Below are 16,317 nucleotides of genomic sequence, written 5' to 3' on the forward strand. Positions count from 1 at the left end.
CACTCGTTCAGCCTAAGGCGCCGCCAGGAGGGCGTTGAGCAACACCCGGAGGGAAGGCACTGCCAGGTGGCACAGCCATACCCGGAGAGGCTGGGGTTCCCGCCAGGCGTCGGGCTGGAGTGGAGCCCGGGCTCCGCCGGGGTGGACGGTCAGCAGCCTGCATCCTGTCAATAAAGCAGACGTGATTCTTACTCCCAGAGCTGTTTATTGAGCGCCTGACACGTGCAGCTCCGGATCCGGAGGGCACAGGAAGGCTCCTCTCAGACTGACGTCCGTCCCAGGGCGGCTACTTCCCAGGGTGGGACCCAACTCCCAGGAGGAAGCTCCACGGGCCGTTTCCACGCCTGACGGAGGCAGGAGGCCGGCGGGAGCCGAGACAGAGCGGCGCGGGGGCGAGGCCAGGGCGAGGCGAACACGGGGGCAGCTGGAGGAAGGGCCCGCGCCCGGCCCAGGTGGTAGCACGCGGGGCGCCGGCGGGGGCTCCGGGAGCCGAACTGAGGCGGGTCCTTAGCGGTGATGCGTGGAACCACAGCCTGGCCGCGGCGGGGCGGGGCCCACGGGAGGCGGAGCAGGCGTTGAGCTGTGACGCGCAGGGAGCGGGGCGGGGCCCAGCGCCAGTGGGCGGGGCAGAGGCGGGGCCTGCGTCGGGTCAGTGTTAGGACGCACGCGCCAGGGGGCGGAGCCTGGCCGCCCAGGGAGACTCAGGACCAGGTGGGGCGCAGCGGGCCGCGACGGCTACAGTGCCTCCGCCGCGCCGCTAGGGGGCAGCGCGGACGGATAAAGGAGTCCGAGCCAGAGACAACGAGATCTGGACCTGTGCGGAGCAGGACGCCGAGCATCCTGGAGCCCAGCTTCAACATGTCAGTACCGCCCCCTCCCCACGCGCGGGGTGTCCGTCGTCATTGTCCCCCGCGCTTCTGTCCGCTCCGTGCGTAAGATCACATGGCTATGTCGCTCCTCTCGCTCTCCCTGTGTCTGGGGTTCCCTCCCGGAGCATGCTGAGCCACACCCAACCACTGTCAAGTTTCCAAGCCCCCACCCCCAAAACTCCATGGTTTATGGCCCACTAGGAGGGAGGGGGAAACCGAGGCACAGGAGGGACCGCCTATCTCTGAGAACCCAGGAACCCTGCCCACGGTGGGTTGGGTTGGTACGAAGGGGTTAAACCCGCGGGGAAGCCTGGGGTTCCTGGTCTAGATGCAGATCTTGGGGCTTCCTCCCTCCTGGTCAAGGGGTGCGGCTGCTGCGGAGGTGGCTGATTGCAGGTGAGGGGCTTATAGCCTTCTGAGTGGAATGTGGCGTGAGGGGAGGGGGCGACGTGTTACTGACATTGGCCTCAAGCTCAGGGGGCTTCTGGGGAGCTGGGGAAGGGAGCCAGGACGTCTTCTCTGGTGATAAGGTGCGTAGAATAGTGGGGACCAGCGCGCCCGCCTCAACCCCCACCGCCAGAAATCCCCCCGGGCATAGACCCTCCTACCTGCAGGGCTTGGGGCAGAATGGGCAAACAGCGGGGTTTGGGTGCAGGAGGTCTGGGCCCCTAACCTGGTGGCCGTTGGACCCTGTGGATGTAGGGAGGAAGCTGTGGTCCTTATCTAGAATGGCTACTGAAGAAACTCAGGCCCCTGGGGAGCCAGGCTTGCAAGAGCCACAGTGCCGCGTGGCTGTGAGCAGGGACCTTGCTGGTGCTGCTGGGGCCGCGTGTGAGGGGAAAGTTGGATCCATGACCCTCCGAAGTGTCCTGAGAGAGAAGGAGGTGTGATTGAGGAAGCACAGGTTGGACTGAAGCTGTTGCTGGCTTTAAAGATGGAGAAGGGGCCGTGAGCCTAGGAAAGCAGGTGCCTCTAGAAGCTGGAAGTGGGTTTTTTTCCTAGAGCCCCCAGAAGGGACCAGCCCTGCAGAACCTCACTTTAGCCCAGGGAGATCCATTTCAGGTGTCTGCCCTCCCAAACTATTACAGTAATACATCTGCATTGTAAGCACCTGAGCTGGGCTGGGCAGTGTTGGGGAGGGGGCTGTGGGCTGTGTGTCCCAGGCAAGGAAGCCCATCCAGGCAGGGGAAAGAGCCTGATGGGTGAGTGAGTGGCACACCAGGCACCCCCCCCCCCCGCCCTCCCACACTCCCCCCCACCTCAGTTATGTGGCAGGCATGGCCCACGGGGCTTAGAGGTGTGGCCTGGAATTCGGGATGGCAGGAGGTCCTGAGGACAGCCGAGTTGCCTCTGAGAGGAGCCCTGGGTGGCGTGAAGCAAGGGGTCATGGCGTCTGCTTTGCATGTGCTGCCTGATGGGCAGCCAGTCACGATGCTGCAGGGCTAGGTCGTAGGTCGACTGTCCTGGGGAGGACAGCGTGCAGCCAGAGCAGCCGGCCAGGCCTCAGGCCTTGGCCTCCATCGGCGCGGGGCAGGGCACCTGAACCCATCTCTCCGCGGTCTGCTGAGCCCCCCCCCCCCCACCGCCTCCCGGGTATAGGTGCCTCCAGTCCGGCTGCACTATCAGGTGAGCGTGGGAACAAGGTGCAGCCCTCCGCTCCCTTGTCTAGGGCACATGGCTCCCCGGGTACTCTGTCCACTCGTCCCTGCCCCAGCCCGTCCCCGCTCCTGGCACAGCCCAGCCTGGCTGGTGTCCACAGGAGGAGCACCTTGTGGTCTGAGGAGATGCCACTTCCTGGAGACCTTGGCCTGAACCCCCAGCCTGGCACGGAGCCACCTGCAACCTGAGATAGGCGCCCAGCTCCCAGCCTGACTCAGTGAGCCTGGGTCTCACCCGTAGGTCGTAGGCCGGAGCTGACTGAGCCTGGCCTCGCCGCGCTGACCCCTCCCCTAGACCCTCCCAGCTGGGTGGAGCGGATCCTGAGTACCAGCCGGCCGAGCTGACTCTGGATCCTGCCTGCCAGCTAGAGCTGACCCTGAGATCCAGGCTGGCCAGGCTGCCCCAGGACCCTGCACACCAACCAGGGCGGACCTGGAGCCCCAGGCTGGCTGCGCTGACCCCAGGTTCTGCATGCCGTCCAGAGATGACCCCCCTTCCTGGCTTGACTGAGCTGCCCTTGGACCCCACACACCAGCCAGAGGAGACGCCAGCCCCCAGCCTGGCTGAGCTGACCCTGGAGCCCGTGCACTGCCGACCTGAGCTCCTGGACGCCTGCGCCGACCTCATCAACGAGCAGTGGCCGCGCAGCCGCGCCTCCCGCCTGCATTCCTTGGGCCAGTCCTCCGACAGCTTCCCCCTCTGCCTGATGCTGCTGAGCCCCCACCCCACGCCCGGGAACGCCCCCATTGTGGTGGGGCATGCCCGCCTGTCACGGGTGCTAGACCGGCCCCAGAGCCTCCTGGTGGAGACAGTGGTGGTGGCCCGGGCCCTGAGGGGCCGTGGCTTTGGCCGCCGCCTCATGGAGGGCCTTGAGGTCTTTGCTCAGGCCCGGGGCTTCCGCCGGTTGCACCTTACCACCCACGACCAGCTGCACTTCTATGCCCACCTGGGCTACCAGCTGGGTGAGCCGGTGCAGGGCCTGGTCTTCACCAGCCGACGGCTGCCCGCCGCTCTGCTCCGTGCCTTCCCCAGTGCCCCATGCCCCCGGCCACCCTGCAAGGCCCCTAGTCTGGCTGCCCACGCTGCCCCCAAAGCCTCCAAAGGGCCATCATTGCCGCCACCCCCTCCCCTGCCTGAGTCCCTGGCCACCTCACCGCCCCCTCCACCAGGGCCCTCTCCACAAAGCCTGCTGGAGACAGGGTACCATGACCTGAGAGGAGGGCCCATATTTTGGATGGAGAAGGACATCTGAGGGGCACCTAGGACAAGGCACCATCTTTCTGGTTCAGTGGACTCCCCAGGACAGTCCCAGCCTCCGCCCCTGGCCCCGGGGGCAGCTGAGTGCCGGGGGGCCAGGACATGGCTCCCTGGCTGGGGCTCCGAGCTGTCAGTGTGGCTGAATAAAGGCTTCTGTTGGGTGTGGTGATGACAGTTTATTTGTTGACTCCCACCCTCACCTCCCAGGCTCACCTAGGTCCCCTGTCCCTGTCGGAGCCCCAGATCCACCTCGGCCGTGGATGGAGGGACTCCTGCCCTTGGCGCCTCCCACTCTGCCAGGCTCAGGAGAAAGGGTGTCTGTTCTCTCCCACATTCACTCACTCGTCACCACTCCCTGAGCACCTACTAGATGTCAGGCCCTGGCTGGGCGCAGGCAATGGGGAACTAGACCGACAGATAGGATCTTGACCCAGGGGGACAGACAGGTAGGGAGACAGACAGCCGGCAGTGGCAGGATGCATGCTGGGACCGCGGGAGCCCTGTGCCCTCGCCGCCTGGAGACCCAGGAGGCCTCCCAGCGGAGGTGATGTTGCGAGAGACCTGAGTGCTGAGCAGGCCCCGTGGGGCCGAGGGCTCTTGGGCAGGAAAGAAGGTGGGCGGAGGGAAGGAAAGGACTTGAGAGCTCAGGGTGGGGAGGGTCAGGGGTGGAGAGCAGAAGGCCAGCCCGGGGTGTGGCTGCTCTGAGAGGCCTCGGGGCCCCTTGGGGGCCATGCTTTCCCCACTGTGGGGAGGAGCTAGGGACGCTCTCCCCGCTTTCCCTGCTGTGTGGAAGGCATGGCCTTGGACCCTAAGCTCACACCCTCTCTCCTGCAGGTCCGTTCCTGGGGCAAGACCATGCAGCTGGGCACGGCCCTGGTGCTCGGGGCGGCCCTGTGCCTGGGGTGTGGCCAGCCCCTAGCTGGGGCCCCCGAACACCCCTTCTCCGTGCTGTGGAACGTGCCATCGGCACGCTGTAGGGCCCGCTTTGGTGTGCACCTGCCACTGGAGGCCCTGGGCATCACTGCCAACCGTGGGCAGAGTTTCCATGGGCAGAACATCACCATCTTCTACAAGAACCAGCTCGGCCTCTATCCCTACATTGGGCCCCGGGGCACAGCTCACAACGGGGGCATCCCTCAGGCCGTGCTCCTGGACCGCCACCTGGCACGCGCCGCTTACCAGATCCACCGCCGCCTGAGACCCGGCTTTGCTGGCCTGGCAGTGCTGGACTGGGAAGAATGGTGTCCACTCTGGGCGGGGAACTGGGGCCGCCGTCGAGCCTACCAGGCAGCCTCATGGATGTGGGCACAGCAGGTATTCCCCGACCGGGACCCCCAGGAGCAGCTCCGCCAGGCCCGGGCTGCCTTTGAACGAGCAGCGCGAGCGCTGATGGAGGGCACCCTGCGGCTGGGCCGGGCCCTGCAGCCCCGGGGGCTCTGGGGCTTCTATCGCTTCCCGGCCTGTGGCAATGGCTGGCACGGTATGGCCTCCAATTACACAGGCCACTGCCACCCAGCCACCCGTGCCCGGAACACCCAACTGCATTGGCTCTGGGCCGCCTCCAGCGCCCTCTTCCCCAGCATCTACCTCCCGCCCGGGCTGCCGCCCGCTCACCACCAGGCGTTTGTGCGACACCGCCTGGAGGAGGCCTTCCGAGTGGCCCGCTCTGGGCACCCCCACCCCCTGCCGGTCCTGGCTTACGCCCGCCTCACACGCCAAGGCTCTGGAAGGTTCCTGTCCCAGGTGAGTGAAAGCTGGTGTCCAGTGGGGAGGCCTGGCCCTGTCCTCGGAAGGTCTGGGAAGAAGACCTTGCCTGGCGGGGGGGAGGGGAGGCCCTGGTCTGGTTCTGAGGGGGGGCAGTCCTATCCCCTGGAGCATCTGCCAGGTGTGGCTCTGCCCTGGGGAAGGCACCGCCAGCCTTTGGTGCCCTGATCTGAGGGGAGACATTCTCTGAGTGGAGGGCCGAGAAGCCACTCGGGCTCAGTGCCAAGGGGCCCTACTCTAGAGGTGGAATCAGACTGTGGCACCGAGTCAGGAGAGTCTCTGGAAGGTGGAGGTAGGCCCAGGTGGGCTGGGCCAGCTCAGCCCGGCTCACAGCGCTCTGCCTCCAGGATGACCTTGTGCGGACCATCGGTGTGAGCGCAGCGCTGGGGGCAGCCGGCGTGGTGCTCTGGGGGGACCTGAGCCTCTCCAGCTCCAAGGTGACCATTGCCCCTCCAGCTGCTGGGGGTCCCAGGGCGGGGGAGAGACCATGTCAGGGCCGTGGAGCAGGCACACTGATACATCCCTCCCCTTTCCTCAGGACAAGTGCTGGCACCTTCATGACTACCTCGTGGACACCCTGGGCCCCTACGTGATTAACGTGACCAGGGCGGCCACAGCCTGCAGTTACCAGCGGTGCCATGGCCATGGGCGCTGTGCCCGGCGAGACCCAGCACAGCTGGAGGCCTTCCTGCACCTGCAGCCAGGGGGCAGCGCTGGCGCCTGGGAGCCCTTCAGTTGTCACTGTTACTGGGGCTGGGTGGGCCCCACCTGCCAGGAGCCCAGGCCTACGCCAGGGCCTGAAGAAACAGCATAAAGCCAGGAGTCACCTGCTGTGACCCTCTGGTCCCTGCCGCCATTTCGCAGCCTTTGAGGATTCTGTCCCACTCGTGTTCTATTTAGCTTAACAGCCCTCTCTCACACACACCCTACTTCCCATGGGATCCCTGGGGAGTGGACCGGGCCAGAAAAAAAAAAAAAATGTCCACTGTTTTAAAACCAGAGGCCCTCTGAGATCACCTGATCCCTGCTACAAAGGAAGCTGACCTAGGGGGAGAGAGAAGGTTCCAGATGGTTAGGGTGCCAGCCCAGGGCTCTATTCCTACACATCACGAGTCCATGGAGATGCCGAAGGAAGGGGACAGGCGGGTCTCAAGATCTTGACTAAGGTGTGTACGTGCTAAACTGTTGTCTGTACTTTGCTTTCATCATAAAGTCACTTTCCCTTTCGCTGCCTGAGGTTTGGCTGTTCACTATGTTGTCCCACGCCCCATGCTCATCGAGTCGCGAGTGTCCTGCTGCAAGTGTCCAGAGATGCGAGTCTTGCGTGGTGGGCGGCTTAGTTTCAAAGTGAACGATTGTGCGCCTTTGCAGGTGGTGTGGGTGGGGGAGGACACAGAGCATTGTGGGTGCACAGTTTAGCTAGAGTCGTGGGCTTAAGGGTCACGGGAGTAGACTACAGTTCCCGAGATGCTCTGTGGCCAGCCGTAATACGCGCGCACAGCCCCCTGGGAGTAGTAGTTTCGGCCTCGTGGCTGTGGGTCTGGACTGGATGGCCAGGAACTCGCCTTCCCGGCAACCTATCTAGCAGGGCGGGGCGCTTCGACCGGTTTGGCAGGGCGGGGCGCCTAGCGAAGATGGTGGTACGCGCGGCGTGTGGCTCCCGTCGCCCGCCTAAGTCTCAGCTCCGCGCAACGGCCGGCGTCTCGCTGGTCTGGAGCCCCAGTCCGCCGGGCCCCTGACCCCGCGCCCCTCGCGCTCGATTCCCGGTATGCCCCGCTCCCGTAAGGGCAGCGCGCCCCGCAAGGGCGGCCAGCGCCGCAGAGGCGGTAAGTGTGGGCTCGGGGCAACTGATGGACGGCGAGCGGGGGACCCTATGTGGGTCCCCGTCGGTGTCCCTGAGGGTCCTGGGCGGGAACTCCTGCCTGGACCAGCTGGGCGCCGCTTCCCGCAACTCCCCGCGGCCCGCACGTGCCCCAGGAGACAGCGGCCACGTGTGCGCCCAACTGGAGCGCGCTGCTCGGGTCTGGAGCCTGCGCTCCCGACCCTAACGCGGTGGGCACCTCCCGGACTCGGTTTCCCCTTTGCTCCTTCGCCCTAGTTGCCTGCTTTGTCAGCCAAACCCGCAGGACAGAGAAGGAAGCTCGCCCCCTCCCCAAGCCCTGGTCCTTTCTTGGACCGGACTAGAAAGTTGGTGGGAGGCCTGGGGGAGGGGAGAACCGAGGGAGGGAGGGGGCGATGGGGAGTTAGGGGACTGCGGCCTGGGTGGACCTGGCCCTAGATGGCGGATGGGAGCCCTGGAGCCTGAGGCAGCCCTGAGAGCTTATCAGCGCGGACCAGGAGAGTGTCTGGTGTAGCAAACAGATGTTAACTTGCAGGGCTGGGCGAGGGGGGGGGGGTGCCTGCTGGGCACAGCAGAGACCTGGGCTCCGGTGGGAGAGCATCTAAGAGGGTCGTGACATTCCAGAATGGCTGGTTGTGGGGAAAGCTCACGGAGTGTGTCAGCGCCAGAGGTAGGCAACAGGGAAGCCTCAGGGTTGGGGCTTCTGGGTGAGTCCTGAGAAGGCGAAGGACAGAGCCACCGGGAGGGAACAGGTCGTGCAGAGGCCGTGGCAGTGGAGCAACGGAGGGGAGGCTGGGCTGCCTGGCTGGTGGGGAGTGAGAGGAGAGGAGCAGAGGCCGGCGTGGGGGTTGGACTCTGTCCCCAGGCACACGGAGAACAGACGGAGGACCAGCCTGATGACCAGAACCCCCTTGGGGCTCCGCTGTGACCACCGCCCTGGCCCACGCAGAACCTACACACACGAGTGTTCGGTTCTGCTGAGGCGGACGCTCCAGAATTAGTGTTTTCAGGGGCTCCGGCAGTCAGGGGCCACTTATTTTCTGCACCTCCCAGGGCAGGCGGAACCTCTGCGTTCACCCACCCAGGGCTGAAGGCCCGGGCTGGACCCAGGGAAGCTCAGAGCTCTGCCCCCAGGGCTGATGGGTGAGGGGTGAGCCTGTTGGCTCACAGAAGCGCCTTCGCTAGTCACTTACGTAGCCGTTGTCTTCACTTGCCCTGCCCAGAAGGGGTGCTTTTGCACCTGACCTGGCTACACCCCTGTTTAGAGGTGCAGCTGGGATTTGAACCCTGGGTCTGTCTCATTCTGTAATCCAAGTCCCTGACTCTTGCTCTGGCCATGTGGGGGCATCATCTGGGCGGGTGACAGCTCCCCCAGGTGAGCCTAGGCATGCGCCCACTTCAGGCTGGGCCACAGGCCTCCCGGGGCCTGTACAGACCCTTCTGCCTCCACCTGGCTTTCGGTCTCAGAGGCTCTGGTCTCGGGTCAGCTCTTCAGGGTTCCTAGGCTGGGCCTGGTAGACCTCGCTCCCCTTCTCCTGCTTCCTGGCCCAGCCCCTGTGCCTCCCACCTCAGCCTTGGTTTTCTCATCTCTGAGAGGGGCAGCATCCTGTCTTGGGGGGCCATGAGGCTGGATGAGGTACCCCAGGCATCACTCATCCATGGAGGCAGGACAAATGGCCCATTCCACCCTCCCCAGGTGCTCAGAGCAGCGCCCAGGCTGACTCGGGTTCCAGTGAGGACGAGGCGGCCAGCGAGGCCCGCAGCACCACCAGTGACTGCCCCAGCCTTCTCAGCACGGCGGCGGAGGACACCCTCGGTGAGAGCACGTGGGGGTTTGGCAGGGACTCGGCGGGGCCTCCGGGGCCAGGGCAAGATGCAGGGCTGACCAGAGGGCCTTGCAGGGGGCGATGCCGTGGACGAGCAGGGCCAGCAGGAGGACCTCGAGGAGAAGCTGAAGGAGTATGTGGACTGCCTCACAGATAAGAGGTACCCTGGCTGCCAGGCCCCCTGCTCCGCCCATGGCAGGTGTGACCCAGGTCGGGCTGGCCCACAGGACACCCTCCTTCATCCCCCAGTGCCAAGACCCGGCAAGGTGCTCTTGAGAACTTGCGCCTGGCCCTGGCGTCCCGCCTGCTGCCCGACTTCCTGCTGCAGCGCAGCCTCACCCTGGCCGATGCCTTGGAAAAGTGCCTCAAGAAAGGTTGGGTGTGGGGCGCGCGGGGACCCGACGTGGCCGGGGGCTGGCCCTGGTGCCCGGCTGACTGGAAGCGTCCCCCGCAGGGAAGGGCGAGGAGCAGGCGCTGGCCGCCGCCCTGCTGGGCCTGCTCTGCGTGCAGCTGGGTCCTGGGCCCAAGAGCGAGGAGCTGTTCCACGGCCTGCAGCCCCTCCTGGTGTCGGTGCTTACCGATGCCGCCGCCAGCCCTTCCGCCCGGCTCCACGTGAGTGTGCAGCGCTCCGAGACACCCTTCCCTCCCCAGTCCCTACGCAGAGAGGTGGCCCCCCTGCTCTGAGGCTGAGCCCCCGCCTGGGAACCAAGGCTCCCTCTCTGACCATGGCCTGGCTTTTTCCCCCAACAGTGTGCTTCTGCTCTGGGCGTGGGCTGCTACGTGGCTGCCGCTGATGTCCAGGTACATGGCCTTTGGGCACAGGGAGTAGAGCATCCAGGCCCTCGCTCCGCCCCTGAGCCACTCCCCTGCCTCCCTGTGCCCCTAGGACCTGCTCTCTTGCCTCACCTGCTTGGAAGGGGTTTTTAGCCGGTCCTGCAGTGCGGGTGGCTCCACAGCCCCTGCCAACCTGCATGGCCTGTTCTGTGCCACCCTGCAAGCCTGGGCATTGCTACTCACCATCTGCCCCAGCAGCCACATCAGCCACATCCTTGACAGGTAGAGGTGACTGCCCACGGGGGCGGGAGGGGAGCGTGAAGGGGCCCCCAGCCCACACACGTAGCTCAGCTCGCCCCCTCCCCAGGCAGCTGCCCCGGCTGCTCCAGCTCTTGTCCATTGAGACTGTGAACCTGCGGATTGCCGCCGGGGAGACCATCGCACTGCTTTTTGAGCTCGCCCGGGACCTCGAGGTGTGAGGGGAGGGCGCCTGCTGACACTGCGTGCCCGCCCCAGGCTGATGCAGGGGGTGCCGCCGAAGACAGGGCAGCCTTAGGTCAGAGCGGCGATAGCCCCACACAGGCTCAGGTGCAGGGCCTGCGCTGGGGGCTCTGAGCAGGGTTGATGGCCGAGGCAGGGGTCCAGGCGGGGCTCGGGCCCAGGCAGAGAAGAAAGCGACTTCCTCAGTGAAAGGCAGGGTTTGGGCAGCCCCGTGTGGAGCCAGCAGAGCTCAGGCTCCGGCCGCACCCCCGCCCCGCCCCGCCCCTGCAGGAGGACCTGACTTTCGGGGACATGGACGCCCTCTGCGGCGCTCTGCGCACTCTGGCCACCGACAGCAACAAGTACCGCGCCAAGGCCGACCGCCGGCGCCAGCGCGCCACTTTCCGCGCCGTGCTGCACTTCGTCGAGGTGCGTGTGCGACCGTGTGTCCCAGTGAGTGTCCCCAGGCCCGCCTGCCACGCCCGCTCTCACGGCCCCTGTGCCCTGCAGGGCGGCGAGTGTGAGGAAGAGACAATCCGCTTCGGCCTCGAGGTGCTCTATGTGGACAGCTGGGCCCGGCGCCGGGTCTACGCTGCCTTCAAGGATGTGCTGGGGTCGGGCTTGCACCACCACCTCCAGGTGGGGAGGCGGGCCGGGAGGGGGCACCAGCGTGTCCGCTGCCCACGGGCCGTGCTCACGGTCCGCGCTCCCTGTCCTCTCTGCCCAGAACAACGAGCTGCTCCGCGAAGTCTTCGGCCTGGGCCCCGTGCTGGTGCTGGACGCCGCCGCCCTGAAGGCCTGCAAGGTCTCCCGCTTTGAGAAGGTTTGCGCCCTCGGCACCTTGTCTTCCCTTTATCCCCGCTGCCCGGCGCTCTGCAGGGGCTGCAGGAGAAGCCCTGGCTCCCCCACCGCCTCCGCTCACAGACCCCCCCTCTGCCCCCCTCCCGCCAGCACCTGTACAACGCAGCTGCCTGCAAAGCGCGGACCAAGGCGCGCAGCCGCGTGCGGGACAAGCGGGCAGACATCCTGTGAGGCGGGACGGCTGAAGAGGAGGCTCCACGCCCCTGCCCAGATTTCTAACAGAAGACAGTGCAACAGCTGGTCCCTGCCAGGAAGTGTCGCTTTATTTTTTTAATGGCTAAACCAAAAACAGACACGGGGTGGGTGGCTGGAGCCAGGCCACTTGGGACCCCTGCACTCAGCCTGAGGCCTCTGCCTGCCCTGTCTCCGTCAGGCCAGATGCGCCTGGCCCCTGGGATGAACCGCTCCCCTGAGGAGGGTGGGGATGGCATGGCCGAATGTCACAACGGGTGGGCAGCGGAGGCCCCCTGGCATGGCTTTACGTGCGGGTTTTTAAAGACTGAGAGGTGATTAAACTGCGCAGTCTGCTGTGGCCCTGGCTCCTGGGTGTTTGCCTACCCCCCCCCACCCAACCCCCACCCCAGCTTGGGCCCAGCTCACTCTTCCCAGCTCCGCCTTGCCTGTGCCCTCCGGAGCCTCCCAGGCCCTCCTGCTCAGCCTGGCCTGGCCTGAGCTGAGGCTGGAACCCCTCTGGGAAACCTGGCCGAGTTGGGGTGAGTGGGGTGGGGCAGCTGTTGCTAAACTTCTGAACCTGCTCTCGGGGAGGCCAAGGAGTGCTGGCAGGCCACAGGAAGAGCCTGGAGCTGGCATCGCTTCCTCTGACCTTGGGCCACCCAAAGCAGGGCCTTGGCCAGGCCTGGCCCGAAGAAGCCAGGCGGGCGGTCAGCTGTGGGGCCAGATCAGGCTCTTGCACAGAAACCTCACAAGGACATGGTGCGGAGCAGCAGTGGGAGAGGAGAAACCTGCCAAGGGCCAATTTATTCCCCAGCACACACCCCCGACTCCAGGCCCAGGCACATCTCAGCTGGGCCCCGGGCCTCGCTGGAGTTGAGCCTCCGCAGCTGGCTGAGGCTGGCCAGCCGCAGCTTGAGCAGGGTCTCCTCCTGCGCATGCAGTGTGTGCGCCATCGTGTGGAGGGATTCGCTCTGCAGCACTGCAGGGGGGCAGGAATGGGGTTATCAGATCATGTGCCCCCCCATCCCATAATCCCCACCCATCCAGCTCTGCACACGGTACTGTGAACCCCACCCGGCACTGCCTCCGTCTCCAGCGGCTCCCGGCAACCGCACCTATTCCAGTCCCACTCCCTTGCCCTGGGCTCCCACTGGCCTTGTGCGCCCCCATACCGCTCAGGTAGACCCCCAGGATGGCCAGCGCCAGACAGGCGAGCACCAGCAGAGCGAGCAGCAGCAGGAAGCTGCCGCGGCTGCAGCCAGGAGGCGAGAGGCCCAGCAGCTCATCCCATGGCTGTGCCTCCTCGGCCAGATAGGGGCACAGCAAGCCTGCGGGGCAAATGGGGCATCAGGAGAGCAGTGGGCGCTGGCTTTCCCCTCCCAACCTATCCGCCCCCGCCCCCGCCCCCTCACCTCCGCTGTGCAGGTCGCTGATGGACTCCACCCGGAGCAGGCGCACCTCCTGCACGTGGTTGGCCAGTGATGCCCTGTTTCCCCGGCTCAGCGTCGCTGCCGGTGCCGTGGTGTCTGCTGGGGCAGCACAGGGTTGATTCAGCCAGTGGGTCACCCCTTCCTTCTTGGTGGCTTTCAGAGGCAGCATGGGCTCCGAGAAGGTGGGGACAGGACAAAGGGACTTGGGCTCTCGATCCCCTAAATCCAGCTCCGGAATTTTGGAGCCAGGATAACCCCGAGCCCCATAGGCCTGGCTCCCCCCCAGTAGCAGGAGAGGCACTGGGCTTGCTCAGGTGTTTCCTCCCAAGCACCTCAGGGCCTCCCAGGTGCTCCTCTGCCTGCTCATTGCCAGAGAGTTCACCAGCCTCAGAGCACAGCCACAGCGCGTGTGCATTCCTGCCTCCCGCTCTCCGTTTCCCGGGCAGACCCTGGGAGTTAGCCGTCAGGTCCCCGTGCAGCGGAGCCACTGTGCCTCCCTCCTGTGCTCTTGAACGCCCCCCTGCGGGTCTGCTGTGCTGCGGGAACCCTGCTGTTCTCCCTCAAATCCCAGCGGGAGACGTGCCTTTGCTGCCAGGCGTCCCGCTGGGCTGCCCCTAGGCTGCGGCAGTTCCTGTCTCCAGTTCCCCGTGGGAGCTGGTCACCCCAGCGGAGGACACGCATCGCTGAGGTTGGCGGGCTGTCTCCGTCCCCAGTAGTGAATGAGGACAGAGTCTGAGAAGCAGAATTAATGGGTCTAAAAGCAGGGACTTTAAAAAAACTGTCTTCAAATTGCCCTCCAGAATGGCTGCCACAGCCCCCAAAAGGGTACACCATTGTCACCACTGGGCATCTCCACCGGGGAAATTACATTACACATGTGTACACATACACGTGCTAAGTTGGGGGGGGGTGGAAAAAGGCCTTTTTGACCCACTTGATTGGGTCTCTGCCTGGGGGTGCCTGGTGTGTGTGGCTCCCTGATCATCTGTTCACAGCCTCTTCCCAGTCACTGGGTTCTGTGCACTTTTCCTGGATTTTAATGACTCAGCTTTGGATCCATCGAAGTATATTTTGTGATTTCTAAAGGTTATATTTTTCTAAAAAAACGTTATTTTTTTCTTTGTTGCTAATCCTCACCCAAGGATACGTTTCCATTGATTTTTAGGGAGAGTGGAAGGGAGGTGGAGAGACACATATCCATGTGAGAGAGACACATCGGGTCATTACCTTCCACATGCGCCCTGACCAGGGCCAGGGATCCAGCCTGCAACCTAGGTACGTGGCTTTGACCGGATCAAACCTGGGAAACCTGGAACCCTTCAGACCACAGGCTGACGCTCTATCCACGGAGCCCAACTGGCTAGATCAAGCTCTATTTGCTTTCAGTTGTTATTTACCTTGATTTTTAAAATAAGATTCAAGTGTTCATTTCTAGGATACATGATCTGCAAATTGCATTGTGTACCCACCACCCAAAGGCAAATCGTCATTTTCTGACCCCTCTCCCCTAAAATATTGAAAGTGTGATGGGGGCGCTGACTGGAGCCAAGGAGCGCCTGCATCCTCAGCAGCAGCTGGCCCTGAAGCCTGCTGGGCCCTGTTCCGGCCCCTTTGGCATGGGAGGGGCAGTTAGGCGAGTGAGTGGCCATCAAAGTCTTAACTAGAGTCACTGACCAGCCAAGAGACCCCAGCCGTTAGCCAGGTGGGGCCACTCAGGCCCCAGTTGGAGGAAGCCAGAAGCCTAGCTCCTCCTAGTCCCTGGGCCCTGGGCCTGGATGCTTCCTGCAACCCCTGCCCCCCCGCCCCCCAATCCCAGCTTCTTCCCTGAAGGAAGAGCTGAACTGGCCAGGCAGCTGCCCCACCCACACCCACTGGGCCGCAGCCTGTAGTTAACCCTCCCCCTACTGGGTGGCTCCCCCAATCCCTCCCTGCCGTCCCAAGGGAAACAGGCAGGGCCTCAGGTGAGAGGGTCCAGGCCCGGTGGTCTTCCTCCATGGACCGTGCAGGCCCCATTGCTTGAGCTGGGACACGGTGACTGATGAGTAACTAAGGGAGTGAGGTCAGTGGGACGGGGCAGATTTCTCCCTGGTCCACAGGGTCATAATTCTGGGGCCTTGCCCTCAGTCACCTACCTTCCTGGGTCTCCTCTGGCATGATGGGGTGGGCAGTCAGGGCCCGATGTCAGCCCCAAAAGCAGGACAGGATGGAGGCAGCAGTGGCTCCTCGGAGAACCCGGGGAAGGCCTGGCTGCCTCCCAGCTCGGCCCAAAATAAGCCTGAGCTCAGCCCGCTGGGCTATATTTAGAGGGGAAGGAGCAGAGTGACCCGCATGGGCCAGTGTAGACTCTTGGCTGGTGATGGAGCCGGGACGGGACCAGGGCAGGCTTCCACCAGAGCATGTGCCCAGGGGCTTCCCTGGAACCCTGCCACTCCCATGCACACGCCAGCCCGCAGCCTCAGGCTCACCTCCAGCGACACCCCACGCGGCAGCCAAGATGTGTGTGTGTGTGTGTGGGGGGAGGTTCTGTGCATCTCCACCCGCAAGACCCCTGCCCACAGCTGGGTGGCCTCCAAGCAAATGTGGGATAAGCACCCACCACCATGTGACCTGCTGGCACCAGGGACTGAGGGTGATGGACAACCGGAGCCCAGTGCCATGAGGGCTCAGAGAACCCTAAAAGGGCGCAGATATCCCCATCCAGGCGGGCAGCCATGCTGCTCAGTGGGAGGACCTGACTTGAAGGCTGGTACATTATTACTAAGCCTCGAACCCTGTGTGAAGGATTGTCCCTCTGACCTCAGTTTGCTCACCTGCAAATAGGAAGGGCGTGGCTCCTCCTGCCACAGAGCACAGGAGACTGGGCTCCCAGTGTTCGGATCCTCCCCCTTTCCCAGGAGGCTGCCCCTGAACGGAGAGAGTGGCCCAGCGTAGGGCCCACCCTCTGCTGTTAGATCGGTCACTCCTTCCCAAAGGGACAAAGCAGGACTGGGGGCTCTGCCTCCCAAAACACCCCAAACCCATTACTCCGCTGTCTTACACTGGCCTCCTTGACTCTTCTTTTTCCATATATTTTTATTGATTTCCGAGAGGAAGGGAGCGAAACATCAATGATGAGAGAGAATCATTGATTGGCTGCCTCCTGCACCACCACCCCGGGGATTGAGCCCGAAACCCAGGCATGTGCCCTGACCGGGAATCAAACCTGGGGCCCTTCAGTCCGCAGGCTGACCTACACTCTATCCGCTGAGCCAAGGGCTAGGGAGCCTCCGTGACTTCTAACAGCGAGCTTGTGCCCACTCGGGCCTTTGCACGGCCTCTTGCCTGCCGGGCCGTTCTGCCCAGATGCTCCCATGGCCGCTCCCTGTCATTTAGCTCAAATGTCA

The 16,317-nt window shown here is 64.3% G+C and overlaps 4 protein-coding genes across 7 annotated transcripts; 3 read left to right on the plus strand and 1 right to left on the minus strand.

The window, feature by feature from the left end:
• The first annotated feature begins 619 nt into the window (after nucleotides 1–619).
• HYAL3 (hyaluronidase 3) lies at nucleotides 620–6,784 on the plus strand. Of its 2 annotated transcripts, none has more exons than XM_080675016.1 (4): nucleotides 620–860; nucleotides 4,620–5,528; nucleotides 5,897–5,986; nucleotides 6,088–6,784. In XM_080675016.1, the coding sequence occupies exons 2-4, from the start codon at nucleotides 4,641–4,643 to the stop codon at nucleotides 6,361–6,363; spliced, it is 1,254 nt and encodes a 417-aa protein (XP_080531142.1). In that variant the 5' UTR covers nucleotides 620–860; nucleotides 4,620–4,640; the 3' UTR covers nucleotides 6,364–6,784. The 2 variants fall into 2 exon arrangements, with proteins under 2 accessions (XP_080531142.1, XP_080531143.1); XM_080675017.1 differs by lacking the exon at nucleotides 620–860 and adding an exon at nucleotides 1,131–1,265.
• NAA80 (N-alpha-acetyltransferase 80, NatH catalytic subunit) lies at nucleotides 792–3,953 on the plus strand. 2 transcript variants are annotated; one of them, XM_080675018.1, is made up of 2 exons: nucleotides 792–860; nucleotides 2,769–3,953. In XM_080675018.1, exon 2 carries the CDS (start codon nucleotides 3,013–3,015, stop codon nucleotides 3,778–3,780), a length of 768 nt encoding a protein of 255 aa, XP_080531144.1. In that variant the 5' UTR covers nucleotides 792–860; nucleotides 2,769–3,012; the 3' UTR covers nucleotides 3,781–3,953. The 2 variants fall into 2 exon arrangements, with proteins under 2 accessions (XP_080531144.1, XP_080531145.1); XM_080675019.1 differs by lacking the exon at nucleotides 792–860 and adding an exon at nucleotides 2,302–2,495 and having other exon boundaries at nucleotides 2,897–3,949.
• A 369-nt stretch (nucleotides 6,785–7,153) lies between the features above and the next one.
• On the plus strand, nucleotides 7,154–11,864 carry IFRD2 (interferon related developmental regulator 2). 2 transcript variants are annotated; one of them, XM_080673897.1, is made up of 12 exons: nucleotides 7,154–7,375; nucleotides 9,086–9,205; nucleotides 9,291–9,375; nucleotides 9,465–9,589; nucleotides 9,670–9,827; nucleotides 9,966–10,016; nucleotides 10,102–10,271; nucleotides 10,357–10,462; nucleotides 10,761–10,898; nucleotides 10,980–11,108; nucleotides 11,197–11,292; nucleotides 11,421–11,864. In XM_080673897.1, the coding sequence occupies exons 1-12, from the start codon at nucleotides 7,318–7,320 to the stop codon at nucleotides 11,499–11,501; spliced, it is 1,317 nt and encodes a 438-aa protein (XP_080530023.1). In that variant the 5' UTR covers nucleotides 7,154–7,317; the 3' UTR covers nucleotides 11,502–11,864. The 2 variants fall into 2 exon arrangements, with proteins under 2 accessions (XP_080530023.1, XP_080530024.1); XM_080673898.1 differs by lacking the exons at nucleotides 9,966–10,016; nucleotides 10,102–10,271; nucleotides 10,357–10,462 and having other exon boundaries at nucleotides 7,156–7,375.
• LSMEM2 (leucine rich single-pass membrane protein 2) lies at nucleotides 11,573–13,821 on the minus strand. The gene is made up of 3 exons (XM_080676621.1): nucleotides 12,917–13,821; nucleotides 12,677–12,832; nucleotides 11,573–12,483 (listed from the first exon to the last, which is right to left on the minus strand). The coding sequence occupies exons 1-3, from the start codon at nucleotides 13,101–13,103 to the stop codon at nucleotides 12,308–12,310; spliced, it is 519 nt and encodes a 172-aa protein (XP_080532747.1). The 5' UTR covers nucleotides 13,104–13,821; the 3' UTR covers nucleotides 11,573–12,307.
• Between the last annotated feature and the right edge of the window lie 2,496 nt (nucleotides 13,822–16,317).

Source organism: Plecotus auritus (assembly GCF_963455305.1).
Source record: "Plecotus auritus genome assembly, chromosome: 6".
NCBI lineage: Eukaryota > Metazoa > Chordata > Mammalia > Chiroptera > Vespertilionidae > Plecotus > Plecotus auritus.